The 13,933-nt window shown below is 41.6% G+C and overlaps 1 protein-coding gene across 2 annotated transcripts in view; it reads right to left on the bottom strand.

The window, feature by feature from the left end:
* The window catches only part of COL9A1 (collagen type IX alpha 1 chain), an 84,115-nt gene that overhangs the window by 54,223 nt on the left and 15,959 nt on the right, over nt 1-13,933 (bottom strand). The window contains exons 6-11 of one of the 2 annotated variants that reach the window (XM_084752285.1): nt 10,731-10,814; nt 8,450-8,524; nt 7,906-7,941; nt 7,712-7,774; nt 1,547-1,600; nt 1,346-1,381 (exon numbers count right to left, since the gene is read on the bottom strand). In XM_084752285.1, the coding sequence (XP_084608411.1) occupies nt 1,346-1,381; nt 1,547-1,600; nt 7,712-7,774; nt 7,906-7,941; nt 8,450-8,524; nt 10,731-10,814 (348 nt within the window). Of the gene's footprint in view, nt 1-1,345; nt 1,382-1,546; nt 1,601-7,711; nt 7,775-7,905; nt 7,942-8,449; nt 8,525-10,038; nt 10,665-10,730; nt 10,815-13,933 lie in introns of those variants that run through there. The other variant, XM_084752286.1, reaches the window with a different exon arrangement.

Here is a 13,933-nt window from a genome sequence, read left to right as displayed (position 1 = left end):
TCTGTGTAAACTTGGCTGTCCTGGACACACTTTCTAGACCAGACTGGCCTCAAACTGACAGAGTTCTGCCTGCCTCTGCCTCCCGTCTGCTGGAATTACAGGTGTGTGCCGCCACTCCTGGCGCTTATTATGGGATCTTTATGGAATATGCTATTTGGTTTTAAAGCTCGTCATGTCGCCTCCCTTTCCTGTGTCCCTCATAGCTCTTTATTCACAGTAGACTATAACAATCACAGGTTGAGGCCGCATATCATTTATCCACCTGACCCTGAGCCCCAAAACAGAGCTTCCAACAAGCAAGAAATGGTGCAAATGGAGATAATTGTGCAAAGCAAATTAAGTCAGTCTTGCAAAGGCAAACATTACTTTTTTTGTTTTGTTTTTACGTTGTGAATCCTAGATTTTATATAGATCCATAAAATTGTGTTCATATTCATGACGTAAAAGTAGAAATGAAGCTGGGCAGTGGTGGTGCACCACTTTAATTGCAGAACTAGGGAGGCAGAGGCAGGCAGATTTCCTTGAGTCTGAGGCCAGCCTGGTCTATAAAGTGAGTTCCAGGACAGTCAGAGCTGTTACCCAGAGAAGCACCGTCTTAAAAAAACAAAATCCAGCAATGAAACTGACTGAGGGGCCAAGGTAATCAATAGAAAGGAAATGGTTGATTTTTAAAAAGTAAAGAAAACAGGTCAAATAGAGAGAGAACACAAACTAATAATGACCAGCACAGCACAGAGGGAAAAAAGCAAGAAAGACAGGAAAATGGAGTCTAGTCTTTCTATACCCAAAAATTAACACTGTGCTCCCCTGTTTAAGCAGTGCTGGGATGAGGCGGTGATAGTTCATCCATTGAGATTTTATCAGATACACAACTGTGCCTGATGCACAGATCGTGAGTGGCATGGTGCATGGCTGAAATTTAAAGTATTAGACCATACTTGGATCCTTGCTATTATTGCTCTGTCATCAAGGCAAGAAACACCAGTTGCAGCTAGGCATTGGGGCTCACACCTGTAATCCCAACACACAGGAGGCTGAGGCAGAAGGACCATTGTGAGATTGAAGCCATCCTGGACTAAGCAGTGAGCTCCAGGCTAGCCTAAGCTATATACAAGGTACAACTCTTACTGTCTCAAAATTAAATCACATTCAGAAATCTCACCTGATATGCACCTGTATTTTATCCTATACATTCAAACTTTTCTACTCACAATAGGTACACTTACCACACCAGATGAGCCATATACCCTTTGTCATGTGTGTTATGTAGAAAACTGTATTAAATTTTTCATCACAATGGCAGTTTCACCTAACAGGAGATTTTCAGTTTGGATGATTTACTTACTGGAAATCCACGAGACCCAGGCACACCAGGTTCTCCCTAAAAAGAATAAAAACAGTTTCACCATACTTATCCCTTTGAATATGAATATGCTCAAGTTGAACAGATACCAAAATCACTAATACAGTTCAGGTTTCAGTTGATTTGCAAATTTTCTTTTGAGGTGTTTTGTGGGCATTTGAGGACACTACAGGGCTAACTTACCTTTTGTCCCCTTGGTCCAACGGAGCCAGGGGATCCATCAGGTCCTGTCAATCCCTAACAAAGTGAAAAATGTGTTATCACTATCATAACACCCCTAGAAAGACCACTGCGCAGAAAGTTTTTACTAGTTATCTGTAGGTTGGTTACACATGGATAACGCAAGTATTTATAAAATAATACTTTCCAGTATATCCTCATTTTGAAACATTTACTATGAGATCTGCTTTTGACTTCTCATCTGTTGAAAATTTTACAATTTAGTAATTGTACTGTCACAGGTTCAATGATCTTGTGGGATTTTTAAAATCTCTGCTTTGAGAAAATACAATGTAAAAACTTCAGTTGATTCTTCCCTTTTCCATATTATTTATCTATTTTACTTCACCTACAAAATACAAATACTGCACTTTCTAGATGTGGGACAATAGTGTCTTGAAAGCTAATGCAGTGTTTTCTTAATATGAACTAAAGACAAATAATTTTAAACCATCTAGCCATCTTCTAGCTACTCAATAACTTAGTGAAGAATATTAATTTTTACATTAAAAAAGAAACTTGAAAGCATGCATTTTCCTCAGTAAAACAATGTATGCTACCTGCTAGGTAGAGCTTAAACCTAGTATATATTTCTAGCCATCATAACACATGCTAAAATGTATTAAAATATTTTCTAGGCATTTTATTGTTACTATTAACACTCATTTCATCATCTTCTACAATAAAAAGTAGATACGGAACCATTATAATGCTACCTGCATGTCACAGGTTCCACATTTGACAGATGAATTTCAGTTTTTATAACTTTTTTCTTTGTAATTCATCATTTTTACATGTTGTCTTTGTGACATAATCTTTAAATTCTGTTTTCTTAAAGATAAATATGTGTGCACATAGGTGTACATATTTCTGTGCACATACATATAAAAATCTCATAAATATCTGTATTATCAAGATTTTAAAATTACTTAGACAATACTTAGAAAAGTCTCTTAAAACTATGGAAACCCTGTGTAAACCAGATTGCTGAAATCCATGATATAAATATCAAATGGATGGTTTTAAGCAATCATATAGATCTTGTAGTCTATCATTTTTTACATTTTTTAATTTGATTTTTAATTATGGGGGTATGTACATGTGAGTGCAGGTCCCCAAGGATGATAACAGAGGCCAACAGATCCTTTGGAGCTAGAGTCATAAATAGCTGTGAGCTGTCCAACTTGAATGCTGAGAACCAAACTCTGGTCCTTGGCAGAAACAGTGAGATTTTAACTGCTGAGCCATCTCTCCGGCCCTGACATTTTTAATTTTTTTTTCTTACCAAGTCCTCTAGCAATACCATAAGGCGACCCAAAGAAATTAGAAGGGAAAAAAATAGAAAGATGTTAATTATTGGAAATTTACCACCAACAAAAAATATTAAACATACACAATTTTTAAGATTTCAGTTTTCATTTCCCTAGCCAAATTATAAGACTATTGTATATGAGCAAAAGCTATGACATAATTCATTGTTGAATGCCAATAGTAATAAACTGTTTGCTTTCCCGGATTTAGCGAAGAAACCACACATCCAGGAGTACTCTCTTGATGTATATTTTGTCCATACATTTAAAAAATCTTGGGGTTTGGATCCTGTAAGCCCCGCTTCATATATACACCTTCAAAGACAAGTCATGCTCACATTTCATACACATAGTCAACTGGCCTTCTTCACTTTGTGCCTGGAATAATTGAAACAGCAAATGGTGATAACTGCTGTATGTAACATGCAGAAGCATAATCAAGTCTTGCATAACCAGCTCTCTCACATCTACAGTGTCTTTCGTAAGATCTTAGCAATTGTGTCTACTGTTGCAAAGTTCTTTGAGTTAAGTGGAAAGAGAATTTGGCGTTGGGTGTTGCAGTGAAGCCTGGGGCAGTGGCTCGTGACCGTATTGTTGGCACCCAGGAGGCTGAGGCAAGAGAGCTGCTAGCTCAACACCAGTCTGGGCTACCTCCAAGTTGTTTCATTGCCATAAACCATGTCTCAGGTGGTAGAAATGAAAGGGAGAAGAAGATGAGGAACAGGAAGAGGGGAAAGGGACAGAAGGAGGGAGGAAGAGAGGGAAGGAGAGGACATAAAAATGCATCCATACTCAATAGAGTCCTAGCACATGCCCCTGGCATCTATCACACTCAATACATGATGAATGAGCAAGTTAAATTTAGGCTCAGCTTTTGGGTAAATGAGTATTACATGCGTCCTTCTACATCCTCTTCGATGTAGGCTTAGGCCCTGACCCTACTTACTATTGCATGTTTGTGTATGTTGCTTAACTGTACAGGGTTCTAATGTCATTCTTCATTCAGGAAGGTCCACATAAACAATCCAAATCTGGGTACTAACCACAGCATGACACTTCTTTGCCTCCTCAGCCTTATTCAATGCCGGAGCATTTCTATGAACGTTGACCTTTCAGAGTAATGTCTTAACCAACTACACCTGTTGTAAACACCTCTCGTGGCTGTAGGTTATTTCCATTCAAAGAGAGAAAAGCATTTAACATCATGCCTGTATGACATCACAAAATTTAACTACAATCCCTATGCATAATTACACTCTCTCCCTGTCTTATTTGGATCCTGTAAGAATAAAATATTGTTTACGGAGCTTTCTGAGCATTCTGCAACAAACAGCACCTGCAGTAATCTCTCTATTGATTGTTATCCATAATAGTAACACAGTTGTCCTTTGGGTGTAAGCAGGCTCTGGCATCTCTATTCCATAGGACCACAAAAGAAAAGAAGACTCAACTTCGACGGGGGAGGAGAGGGATTGGCAATAAATGAACACACACAGCAAGCACAATTCTCAAAATCCAATTTGCAATAAAACTCTCTAAATCTAATTTCCAAGAAATTATGGAGGAAAATCTCTCCAATGGCAGGGAGAATTGCCTTCAGTGTGGGTGATGCTGCAGACGGAGCTCCATACCGAATAATATTGGAGCTCTGCTCTGAGCCTTCACGAAGGCTCAGGGAACACCTGTCCTCACCAGCATCCCGTCTCTCTTCCAGCATCTCAGCATCTCAGCTCATGACAACAAGGCATACTGCTAGAAGCATAGGTGTAATGACAAATCTACCTACAATCCTTTGCGCATAGGAAACTCAGTCCCTCTCTTAGATTCCGACAAAGGTCATCCAACAGTCGTTTTTTTTAAAAATGTCACCAAAAAATAAGTTTCACGGTGAAACAAAGAGCAGAAGACAAAGGGAGTGAGACCAAGGTCCTCAAGTTCACTGTCAAAACAGTTCTTCCAAATGTTTCCTATGTGTTTCCTTCCCCAGGGGCTAGGCAGAGTCAGTGGTACACTCTCAGGCACACAGTACTCTCTGTCCTCAAAATGTCCTTTCTCGATTACAGTGAAAGGCTTTGGCATCAGCTCAGTGAGAGTGGGGAATGAAAACTTCCATTCAAAAGTTGATAGCTATGAAACAGTAAAGTACTTACAAGCAATCACTGAATGACAATTGTAAGTGATTTTCAACACTTATATGCATTCTTATTAGTTGGTAACTTGGGGGCGGGAAAAAAAATCCACTCTCACTCTTCGCCTCTATTGTGCCAGGCACTGATCTACTAATAGGATGAGACCGGCACATGAGGGGCGGCCTGACTGGAGGTGTATGAAGAACCTCACGTGCATCTCCTGAATTGCTTAAAATGAATTCAATAAATATAAAAATCTTTGTTGTCTTAGCAGCTATATAACTCGGGTCTCTGAGGAAATTATTTGCTCTTATAATTTTTCATTTTCCATTTTATAGGAAAACAACATTAAAACAATCAACTTTCTAGGTTATCATATAAAGCCAAAGGGAGTCATATCTGTGACAGTGCTTGAGGAAAATATTCCAAGCATATGAAAATGCCACCGCTTAATTCTCTCAGGTCTAAGGAAAGCCTAAAACACTGGTTTTCTACCTCTTCTCACTTCTCTTTCCCTCTGTTTTTTGCTTTCTTCTTCCATCCTGGATTTCTTCTGATGGACCATTTCAGGGTCAAAAGTGATTATCTAAGAGACTCGTGAAGCTTCTGATATTGCAAATGTCTTTTTTTTTTTTCTTTTTTCTTTTTTTTTTTTTTTTTTTGCACTGTGGGACTATCAATATAGGCAGAGGGGGGAAAGTGCAATTGTTTTCCTGTGTTTCTACTACAAAATTCTGAGCATATTCATTTGTTTATCCAAATGGGACCCTAACATTAAAAAAAGAAAAATGAGATTGCTTATAATTTGATATTTTTAAAAAAAGAAACTGTTAAGCAAGTTCAAAAGCTTCATTAAGCTGAGGGACTAGCTGGGTACAGTGGTGCACGGCAATAATTCTATCATTTGAGGGGGGATTTTGAGTTCCAGCCTAGGCTGTGCTACCCAGCAAGATCTTATATACATAAACAAACAGACAGACTGAGGGTCAGTTAAGTCCAGCATTCTGTCTGAACTTAAATTAAAATTCAACAGGAAGACAAGATTTTAGATGAATGGCTTTGTTTCAACTATAAACTTTCAAATGTAATCAGAAATTTTCTCTTCCTCCAAAACCAAAGGCTGGTTGAAGTTTCAAAGCGAAGTACAGAGAAAGTCAACGTATATTAGCTTACGTCGTGGCCTCATATTAGCAGACATTTTTCCTGTGATCTGACAGCTTCAAATAATTCAATGTTAGAGGCTTTGAAAGCCAATAAATTACGTAATCTCATTTGTAGTATCAAACATGAGTTGATATTATTTACAAATTAATCCACAGGTGCTCAGGTATTACCATTTGAAATACAAAAAAGAAAGAAAGAAAGAAAGAAAGAAAGAAAGAAAGAAAGAAAGAAAGAAAGAAAGAAAGAAAGAAAAAGAAAAGAAAAAGAGGTCGAATAGAAGCTTTGAATTGTAAAACAAAGTCTGTCTCCTGAACACTAAATAATTCAGAAATATACATCCTCACCAAGTTAATTTGGACAGACGAGGCATGTCTGAAATAACAGCTAAAATGCAGCTGGTTTGTTCTCTGAGAATGGTGGAACTTTCTTAAACATTACCAAAAAAAAAAAATCTTGGAAATAACAGGTGTAGGTTTGGGGGGTGCTTTCTTTCTTTCTTTAGAAAAGCCTGTAGGTTTTGCAAAGCAAGGAAGTGATAGTTGATTGGAGGACTGACTTGAGGAACTCCAGCAAACAAATGCCATCTCTTTGCAACCCAGAGACAAAAATCAAGTTCTGATGATGAGCCAAACCAACTGTTCATGGAGAGCGGAGATGCTGAGAAAGCAGAATTTACTTCACTCAGCAGAAATATTACTTACCATACAGCTGGGCATCTGAATATCTTCCCAACCTGATTTTTAACATCTTGTTTACTATCTGTGCTGAGCATTTCCTGCCCCTACTGTAGCCCTATACACTCCTCCACTCACCATGAGCAAACTTTTATTTTTTATATTACTGGGAATGGAAATACTTCCTGTTCTTCCCTACACACCTACTTTTTTTTTTTTAGGTGTTTTTTCTAAATTTTTTATTGTTTTCTTATTTTATGTGTATTGAGTATTTTGCTTGCATGTGTACCTCTGCACCAAATTATTGGAGTGTTCCCAGAGACAAGAAGAGAGCCTCAGAACCCTCTGGGTTGGTTGTGAGCTAGTCCTTTGGAAGAGAAGCTCTGGGTGTTCTTCCATCACTCCAACTCCATCTTTTCTAACTAACCCAGGGAGTGAGTGCCAGGCAAAGTAAAGCTTACACATTGCCATGCTTAACCATCCACCCACCAACACCCACATGCCACCCCCTTCTTTGCCATAGAAGGCGTGGAGGTGAAAGTTTAGAGGGTTTATTGAGAGTGGCTGTTAGAAACGGGGAACCCCTGAGGTCAACCTCCACAGGATGTTGCAGTGTACCACAAACGTGTTCTATCTCTCTCTCTTTATCTCTGTCTCATGCTCTCTCTGTCTGTCTGTCTGTCTCTGTCTTTCTCTCCTTCCCTTCCTTTTTGTCTCCCTCTCTTTCTCTCTCTCCTTCCCTCCCTCTCTCTCCTCCCCTCTCACTCTCTCCTTCTCTCCCTGTCTCTCCTTCCCTCCCTCCTCTGCCCACCCCCCCCTTGCTCTCACTCTCACAAGCATTGCTCTACTCACATCAGCGCCTGGTGTGCCTGGCTTGCCTGGTGCTCCCGGCTTGCCAGGATCTCCCGGAGGACCCTGAGCAGGGAGAAGGAGAGGAGAGAGGTGGGGAGAGAAAAATGAAGCAAAGTTGAGACTCTTGAAACACACATGTCTTCAAAACACATCTTAAAGAAGGAAGTGAGGTGCCAAGATGACAATCAACTTACCGGAGGGCCCAGGGGACCCTTTGGACCTCGGTCACCCTGGAGACAGAGAAAAGGATGAAAGCAATATATGAGTGAGAGTGGCTTGTGTCCCATGGGAGAGTCTCAGGTATGCACACCACAAAGATGTAGGCAGAAGCCAGGGTGAGGGCCTAACTGTGGAAGTCCAATGACCCAAGAATCAGCAGGTACAGGGCCAGTCTCGTTTCCAGCAATCCCCAGGCTACAGTATCAAACCCAGACTACCAATTAGTCTTATCTCTATGGGAGCAACAGGGAGGGACCATGCAGCCCTTCCTTTTTTAAAATATATTTTATTAATTTATTCCTATTACATCTCAATTGTTATCCCATCCCTTGTATCCTCCCATTCCTCCCTCCCTCCCATTTTCCCCTTATTCCCCTCCCCTATGACTGTTCCTGAAGGGGACTTCTTCCCCCTATATATGCTCATAGGGTATCAAGTCTCTTCTTGGTAGCCTGCTAACCTTCCTTTCATCCAGCCCTTTCTACCAATTCATCCAAAGCTGAATAAATACAAACTTACATCAATGCCGTCTATGCCAGGAACTCCAGGAGGCCCGGGAGGCCCCGGGGGCCCCTGCTCACCCGGAGGACCTCTCTGCCAAAACAATACACAGGGGTTAGTGGAGAAAAATGTGTACCACCACCACCACACACTCACACTGGCAAGGATGCTTCTGCGGTGGATAGTTTTTGAACCAAAGCATAGCGTGTTTCCACTTTCTATGAGGTAAGCAAGCTGTGCAGGGTGGAGTAAAATAGATGCCTTCTAATGGAAGCAGAGTTCACTGGGCCTCACCTTCCCAGAATGCATTAGAAAGAAGGGAGCTGCGAAGAAGAAAGGGGCTATCTAATGTCCACTTTCCATCAGAAGGAATTAAGAAATGAATGTTGGGGTCATTTGACACCTCCCCCTGCAGATCAAATCGAGCAGGTAAGACTGGAGCAGACCCAGGACAAACAGTTACTTTACCACTGCAAACCTTTCTTTGTCTGGTAGACTGGGGAAGGGGGGAAAGGGAGATTTTTTTTTTTTTTTTTTTTTAGGTTTGGGAGGTATGGGGCGGAAGAGCCTTGAATTCAGGAGGCTGACCTCATTTCACTCCTACCAGCAGTGACACTCCCTGTGAAGCGGTCTTTGCACCTCCCTTCAAAAGCTACACATATTTCATAGGGACCCTTAGCTTGTGAGCCCTTGTGTCTGCTTGCAGACTGCTGCTTTGACAGGTCAGCAGGGAACACTGGCGCCTGAAACAGTATAACCTTATTGCTTTAGAGAACTTTTCCCCCCCTCTGCTACTAGAGGGAGGGGGGAGACAGGGAAGGGAGAGAGAAGAAAGCTGCTTTCAAGACTTTGTTTTCCTGAACTCCAAGGACCAGACAGGTTACAATGGGGTCTCTGTAAGTGAAACCTCAAACCTCCAGTGGCCTCCCTGCCTGGTGCCCTCCCTTGCCAGGAGTCTGAGGAGGGGGTGGGCAGTCTAGGGAGAAGTTACTGAGGTTCTGATGGGATCCAAGGCTGCCAGGCTTCAATCCTGAACCGCTAGCAGTATCTTTGAGGTTTAGTGGGTTTTCTACAGCGGCGGAAGCAGGAGAAAGCTTGCCTGAATTTCTGCCTTAACCATCAAGACCTGCCCTTGGGTGTGACCCAGGCTGAGGGGAGGGGTAAGTAACAAAAAGAGGAAGGTGCAGGCTAAAACTTAAGTCCTAGGCTTGAATCATAGGCTACCTCCACTACTGTCCCTTCAGTCCTAGTATCCGTATGGGGGCAATAGCCCATTTTCCCACAGCAGTGGGTCCTCCAAGGCTCCAACTCAGACTCTACTTGCTGGAGGTGCTCCAGGCTGCAGGGCAGCTGGCCTGAGAGCCCTGAGGATTCCTTCTCACAGCCTACAGCTTCAATACCACCTACCTTTCCTGTCACACGCTTGGAAATAGAGCATTTTGATTTATTTTATTTTTTTCTATTTTTTTTATTTTTTTTATTTTTATTATTTTTTTTTTAATTTTTTTTTTGTCCCCCGCTTACCTCATCGGTGGTCTGGCTGGGCTGTAGACAAAAATGATGGAGAGAAAGTGACAAGGTGCCTGGCAAATGGGCACACAACTTACTTGAGCAGCGCATATGCAGAGCCCTGACAGCAGCAGTGGCAGCCCAAGTGCTCTTGTGCCCCAGGCAGTCCAGGTCATCCCTGTTGCTCTCTGCTAATCCTCTAGCTTGGTTCTGCAGCCTGATGCCCTGTAGACTTCTAGACCCCACCGCTCAGTGCATAAAGTGGTACTTGGACCTCCAAATCCACCCAGAGTAATGGTGGCAAAGGGACCTGGCCAAGGGGACCCAGGTTCCTTCTCTTTATGAATGGCCCTGGAGAGGGTCCTGGGGATTGGAGGAGAGCTAACAGGCCTGGGAGGAGGGATAAAGTGACAACAATCCCGGTTAACCCTTTCCTGGCAGCTGCATCAAGACCTGAAGGCACAGCCCTCTTCTCCTCAGTGTGGCCTCTGCCTGTCCCTGAAGCCTGCCAAGGGACTGTGCCCTCCAGGAGAGGAGACCCCCCCCCCCAGTGCTTCTGAAGAGACACTTCAGAGTGGGGATGGTAAGGCACCGAAGGGAGTATCAGACACACGGGTCTGCCTGGGTTCTACAGCCAGGTGGCAAGAAGAGCCTGTGTTTCTTTAATTCCCAGCACAGTACAACTCTAGGGAAAGAGTAAGTGGAAGGAGGAGGGAGCACAGAGACACTGGGAATGAGGGGGAGAGTGAGGTGGGAAGAAGCAGCTTTTGCAGGCAGCTCAAGAACTCACTGTGATTCTGACTGGCAGCTCATGACAGGTTTCTCTTCTGGGTCTCAGTGGGTCACAATGGATCAGCATCCACTGGAGTTCAAACTGATGGAAAACAACAGAGAGCAGGTCACGAACAAAGGAGTGTTTTGTTGTTTGCTTTTGTTGTTGTTGTTGCTGTTGTTGTTGTTTAATGTAGTCTATAATCCTTAGCAGAACAGAAGCCATTTGAGTTTACTGAGCTCAGTGAAGCACAGCCCTTGCTTTTTCCTGAGCACAATTCCTCAGGGAGACGGCTGGAAGCCTTCCCAAATTCCTCTGATCACTGGCAGGAGATGGCCTTCATTTTGAGTCACTCCAGAGTAGCCTTAGCCTGGAAACAGACCACTGGCATTGACTTTCTATTTCTGCTTTCACCACAACCTCCAGTAGGAGATGCTACGAAAATGTGGTTCACACAGAACAAGAAGTGTTCAAAGCACAAGCCAGCAAGTGTCAGACATGCCTCAGAAACCAGACCTACTCCTTCCCCAGGAAATACACATGCTAAAACTTCACCTGGGAGATTAGAGTCAGTGCTAACAAGAGGTGACTGCAGAGAGAACAAATGAAAGAAAGAAAATTTCGTCCTGAAAAAAAAAAAAAACATCTTCCATGGAGTGGTCGAGAAATTTAGGACTTGGTGGTGGTGGAGGGGTGTTAAAAATAGTTCTATTTTCTATGCTGTTGTCTCTTGTTTGAAAAGTGATAAACATATAAAGACTTGAAATCCAGTCCAGATAACTTCTAATGCTCTCAGTAGGCTGTTAGGGGAGGAAAATTAAAACAATAAACAGGAAGTCAAAAGTTGCCATGTTTAAATCCGAAGAAAACCTTAAATGGCAAGGAGAGAAACCTGCAAACCCCACCAGAGGCTGAAAGCTGTGCTGGCTCTTCTTCTAAGGAGGCAGTTTTCCTGCTGCATGACTGAAGTCAGGGCCCTGTTTCTTGGCTAGTACACTGTAATGACCCTAGCAGGTAGCTAGGTGACGAGGTCTCAAATCTAAACCAGGCTGCTTTCTTTCAGCCCATAGTGATCGCCAGTCCTTCCCACCTACCAAATGGGTCCTACGTCTGCCATCTGGAGAATGACATGAGAGACAGACGTGTTTCCCCACAGTGCTGCAGACATAGCCAGGGTTCCGCTCACTGGGCAGAACATGGACTCTGAGACAAAGCAAAGCGAAGTTCTTCGTTTCCAATAAATGTAGGGGGAGTCAGGTGAAATAAGAGCCCTGAGCAGCTCTCGGGACACGCTTTAAGATGAGAACTCGTCAGGGGCTGGAGAGATGGCTCAGAGGTTAAGAGCACTGACTACTCTTCTAGAGGTCCTGAGTTTAATTCCCAGCACCACGTGGTGGCTCACGACCATCTATAATGAGATCTGGTGCCCTCTTCTGGCCACAGATGTACATGCAGGCAGAATACTGTCTAAGCAATAAATAAACGGGGGGGGGGGGGGGGGAGAAGAAGAAAGAAAGCAAAAAAAGAAAAAGAAAAGAAAACTTTTCCATAAGATGTCTGAGCACTGTGGCATGCCGTGTTGACCTAACAACAGATGCAAAAGATTTGCCCAGAAACACAACCTCTCAGAGTTAAATCACTTCAGCCAAATGCTACTTTTATCAGCAAGTCTTGTTTACTGGAACAAAAGAATTATCTGAGTTTTATTTTAAATTGCAGTTGGAGTTTGGTTTTTTTTTTTTACGAGGAAGATGGAAAGTGGAATTGGAATACATTTTTACTTCATGATAGTGGAATACGTGTCATTGAAGGCTGGTCACAGATAAAGTGGGACAAAGGAGTCAGCTCATTTACAGCAAGCCATATAGCTAGGAAAGGGCAGAGGGTTTCTACATTTTCCTAACATTCAAAATAATTATTTTTCTACTACACCTCCCAACATTTTTTAATAATGTACACTGTGTCATATTTTTGAAACAAGTAACCAATATATTTGTCAACTGAGCATCTGTATTATAGAGGGATAGAAGAAAAAACTAGAAATTAAAACTGTGCATGCTTGTTTCTACTATCTTTCTGAACTTCCAGAACTGAACTAAGAAGTTTTCATTAATATTCAAAACTTTCCCCATCTTGTGTGTTCATTATAAAAACACACCCAGAAACATGATCTAAAAAAACAACAACAACAACAACAAAAACAGCTGTGTCTATACACAATCACATATCCACATGTGTGACAAAAAAGCACAGAGAAAAGATAATCACCATTCTTTTCCCCCAATATCTACATAAAGAATTTAACCAGAATGGGAAAAGATACATTCCTCATTCCCAGTTTTCAAAATAAAAGGCTATTCCACACAATTTTACTCACTAAGTCTTGTGGGAATTGGTTATTCAAACTAGGTATATACTAGAGGTATATAAAATTTTAGTTTACCCCGATAAACACTAATTACATGGCTATCCAGGAAACCTAAATCTTTTGTTTAGATAGTTCATCAAAGTTACTTATTACAAATGTGAAGAAATTCATTAAGCTGTCATCTCAAAAAATGTAATACTCTCTGAATAAGTTAATGCACCTGATTAAATATGCAGAAAATGCAATTGTGGCACAAAAAAATTGGGGAGATGAAATGCATTTCATCTGTGAATACAAGCTGGGCTGTTCAAAGTGCCACGTTAGAGCAAGGGTTTCTGAACACATCTGCGTGTTCCCATAAACACCACCTACGCACTAATAATCATCTATACAACAACCATTTTTTGGCATGCAATATGAATTTCAATTTGCATGCTAATTATTTTGAAGGAAGATTGGCAGAGTGCTTTTGTAAAAGTCACTTTCGTTATACAGCTAAAATGCTGATTTCTACATTTCTCATTTTCATACCTGGGATCCTTTTCACTCTGAATATTCACTGACAAAATATACGTGACAAATATTTTAATTTGGTCTTTCAGTCAATAGTTTAGGTTTTTTTTCCCCCCAGGATCAACTAAGCACTGAGAAAATGCTCTGTGAAAGATAGATATTTCCTTCTCCACAAACAGTTCATAGCCTGTAAGATGAAAAAGTTGTGAAAAGAGAAACAAAACCTTCTAAAAATCTATTGAGCAGAACATAATACCCCTTGAGAAATGTCATCTTTTCCAACAGGAAACGTTTGTCCTTCTCTGAAGGAAAACGGGAGTCCTCACATTGGTCCATCTCT

This window comes from Acomys minous (assembly GCF_964271855.1).
Source record: "Acomys minous genome assembly, chromosome: 13".
NCBI classification, from domain to species: domain Eukaryota; kingdom Metazoa; phylum Chordata; class Mammalia; order Rodentia; family Muridae; genus Acomys; species Acomys minous.
Note: the sequence above shows the minus strand (reverse complement) of the source record. Positions and strands in the feature narration are given on the sequence as shown.